This window comes from Rhagoletis pomonella, unplaced genomic scaffold, assembly GCF_013731165.1.
Source record: "Rhagoletis pomonella isolate Grant_MI unplaced genomic scaffold, Rhpom_1.0 Rhpom_scaffold_00001, whole genome shotgun sequence".
NCBI classification, from domain to species: Eukaryota; Metazoa; Arthropoda; class Insecta; order Diptera; family Tephritidae; genus Rhagoletis; species Rhagoletis pomonella.
The window spans coordinates 30,552,628-30,556,283 of NW_023458555.1; the positions used below are offsets into that span (position 1 = coordinate 30,552,628).

Below are 3,656 nucleotides of genomic sequence, written 5' to 3' on the forward strand. Positions count from 1 at the left end.
TGCCTGAGGGTTATAATCCCTAAGTGCGGCCGAAGGCCGCCTACGCACAAAGGTGTTCTCTGCGAAAGGTGGTCCTTTATTCGCCTGATAACCACCTTGGGATAACTTCTTTTATTTAAAAACCCCACAGATTCTGTTAGTTGGGTTATATTCCACTTCAAACTGCTCAGTTTGCCTCGGAAAATGCCGTTTTTACCCCATTTTCAAACGGTTCCCTAGGGGTCTGTGGGAGGTCCCCAAGGAGGGGGTGGGGCTTTTCGTAAAGTGGCGACTGGCCCCTTTCGAATGAGGGGGGTTTGGGGGGCCACGCCCCCTCCCCCTCCGCCCCCCACCCCAAAAACGATGGGCCAATAACTAAACATTTCCCGGTATATCCACTTTATATGCAGGAATTTATGATAGGATATTTTTGAATTTATTTAGATTTTAGAAAACTGCTATCCAATTCGGGCCAATTATTGTTGCTTTACATGATCTTAAATAATAGAAAAACAGAAATATTAGGTCAAAGTAAACATATTTCAATTGCATGCGAATCGCAGATGCATTTTTCCGAAAAATCAATATTCCAGCTTGCATCACACCGGCAGCGAGTGGTGCTGAGGAGATAACAAAGGCGTTTCAATCGGAATTGAATACCCACTCCATAGAATCATATGCTACATTCACTCCACTGCAATGCTTAGCATGAATTATTGTTGCTGCATTGTTTGCCCGATACCACCCGCTGCCACTATCCACCCACTTTTTCATTCAAGTCGATACTTTTTTCGCCTTGTCTAAAGACTTGATTTTTACCTTCCAATTGCTGTGGAAAATCCATGATTCCCGATATTAAATTTATTTGCAAAAAGAACTACCGACAATCGTTTTCTAGTTTTAGTAAATATTTTATTAATCCGTTTATTGAAAGACCGAAATTTTCTACATTTTCCTGGAGCACCACGAATTTCACTGCTGCGTACTTGAATTAAAAATTGTGAATACAAATCAATAAATATGCTGCTTCTTGACATTGTAGTGGAATTCACCATTTACATTTTCCTGGAGCACAGGTGAATTTCAACGGAAAAGTAACCGGCTACCAATCGGCGATAGTCATCATTTGCCTAGATTATTAACCTTTGGAAAATGTGTATCGAAATCTTTTTGATGTGCCACACTGTTATAACATAAAGATATCGCCATGGCGCATTCCTGCAAATTGAAAAAATATCCAATCATATTTGATATCAGCGACATTCGCCACCGATGTGGTCAAACTTGATTTATAACCGAATCAAAAACACACGGCACTAGGCCAATAAGCTGATTTTGACATTTTGTCATATCGACTAAGAGTGGGTAACTCAGCAAATTTATAGGAATTGACTCAATGACTCAAATTAACTTTAAGGAGTCAGCTCATTCAACTAACTCATTTGACTCTTTGTTGTATCTTACACTCATTCGTAACGTAGACTCGTTTTGAGGCATAAATGCGGTATAGCGGCCGTTGAGATAAAACAAAACTTTAAAGTGGGCGTGGTCAGCTCCTTTCTACTGATTTGAAAGGTGTAAATTTTTTTTTGTGCAAATTGATAGGGGCTTGCTAGGGGAGGGTAAAGGTGGAATTTTCAATATTTTCAAAATCTTATACATTTTTGAAAACTATTGTACCGAATTTCAATATGTGGATATGGTTGGAAAGGCAATTGATTTGATATGCACATCTTTATATATCTTACATACATACATATTTCGAGAAAAACTTAAAAAAAACGAAATTATAAGAAATTTTTGAGATTTGACATAACACCCGCAATACAAAATACATGTGGTTGTTGTTGTTGTATTCTTGCCACCACCTTGTATAAATTCGCCTCGTGCAAAAACAAAATGCAAGACTTTGCCATGCTAAACACTGTGGCGAAGTGAGAGAGTTATATGGACAAATATGAGCCACTATGATTCAATTGAATCATGTGAGCCCTAGGGCATCAAATGAGTTACTGAGTTACATTTTTTTGGACAGGGAGTCTGAGTTACGGATCCACTTATGGGAATCAACTCAATAACTCAACTCTGAGTTGAGTTACCCACCTCTAATATCGCCAAATGTGAATTCCGATCGAAAAGGTTGTGTAAAAGTAATATTTGGCCTATAATTCCTGCGTTTTCTTAAAAAGAAAGACACTAATATCACATACAATGGAATTTGCAGCCTCAGCACGTTGTGGCATTAAAATGCTACAGGTAAATATCGATTACTTCAAGTCATTCACCAAAATATTGCACCATAACCCCAATGTAATCGCCCATCTATTTCTTTTTCCTCCACCTAAAGCTAGCGCAGCCCCCAGCCATGCAAGCGCTGTTGCAATTACAGGCCCAACAATTGCGTCACCGCCAAACTAAACACTGGAATCCGAAATTCAAGAAGCTACGTGCCCAAAAATTCGTCAAGGTGGAATTACCCAACTTCCAGGAGAAACCTGGCGATCTGACGCAGGACGAAATACGGAGTCGATTGAAAGAACGTGGTGTGCTGCCACCACGACCCTGGTTGGAGCGTCCATTCCATATAAGTTGCACCGGAGGTATTTTCGAAGCTTATGTGCCGCCAGAGGGTGATGGCAAAAAGTCATTCATTTCCTCAGCGGGTGCCAAACAAAAGTTCGAATTTCTCGAGAAGAAATCAAAAAGTGTTATGGCCGTGCGTAAAATACGTTCATACGATGAAGATTTTAGCACCAGTGACTTTACCAGTCAGTCTCAGGACGTCTATATTGCAGCGCACACTCAAATGGCAGCGAAGAATAAACATGAATTGCGTGAATTTGTAACGGAGCGCTGTTATCCCGAAATGATGCACAATGTGCGTGATAAGACCATACACTGGAGCTTCATACAATCATTGGAGCCGCCACGCGTCGTACATGCACGTGTGACGGATATCATAAGCAAAGAAAATTTATATGCGCAAGTTACTGTGCGCTTTCACACACAACAATTGTTGGCAATTTACGATCGCTTTGGACGCTTAATGCATGGCAGTGAGATTGTAGCTAAAGATGTGCTCGAATATGTGGTTTTCGAAAAGCATATCTCCAATGAATATGGGAAATGGCGTCTGCACGCTAAAATCATACCTGACTGGTTGCCACCAAAGGAGCCAGCACCAATTACTTATCAAGTAATTGAAGAGCCAGAAGAACCAATAGAACTGTTACCCGAAGGTGACAAGAAATTAGAAAGTGGTGCAGAGCAACAAACACAACAGCAGCCGGCGCAGATTGCGGCAGCATCGGCAACGGTGTCAGCTGTGGAGGCGGGTAGTGAAAGCAAGGCAAAGGCGACGACGACGCCGCAAAGTCCGTCCATTTGATTATACTATTTGCTGGCAGGCCTTAGAATAAAAATGTTGAATTATCGAACAGGCAAATAAAAGTTCATACAAATACTGAAATGTTAATGAATTGATTTCATTTGCAAATAAACCTTATTGAAATCTAACGATTACACTGCAATGCATCACCTGCCAACACAAGAATTTGCCACTGATACAGAATATAAATATGTAGTAAGTTGTGTAAAAACGTAGCATACATTCAGGCGCTACCAATTGTTTTCATATAACGCCTAAAAATTATATAGAATAAATATATTCGAGTCGC

At 40.4% G+C, this 3,656-nt stretch overlaps 2 protein-coding genes across 2 annotated transcripts in view; one reads left to right on the forward strand and one right to left on the reverse strand.

The window, feature by feature from the left end:
- The window catches only part of LOC118742494, an 8,610-nt gene extending 7,614 nt beyond the window's left edge, over positions 1 to 996 (reverse strand). Inside the window, exon 1 of the mRNA XM_036474619.1 lies at positions 799 to 996. Coding sequence (XP_036330512.1) covers positions 799 to 823 — 25 coding nt within the window. The 5' untranslated portion in view covers positions 824 to 996. The remainder of the gene's footprint in view (positions 1 to 798) is intronic.
- Positions 997 to 2,085: 1,089 nt separating this feature from the next.
- LOC118742503 (probable 39S ribosomal protein L45, mitochondrial) lies at positions 2,086 to 3,448 on the forward strand. Its single transcript, XM_036474629.1, has 2 exons — positions 2,086 to 2,235; positions 2,327 to 3,448. Exons 1-2 carry the CDS (start codon positions 2,191 to 2,193, stop codon positions 3,365 to 3,367), a joined length of 1,086 nt encoding a protein of 361 aa, XP_036330522.1. The 5' UTR covers positions 2,086 to 2,190; the 3' UTR covers positions 3,368 to 3,448.
- The last annotated feature ends 208 nt before the right edge of the window (positions 3,449 to 3,656 follow it).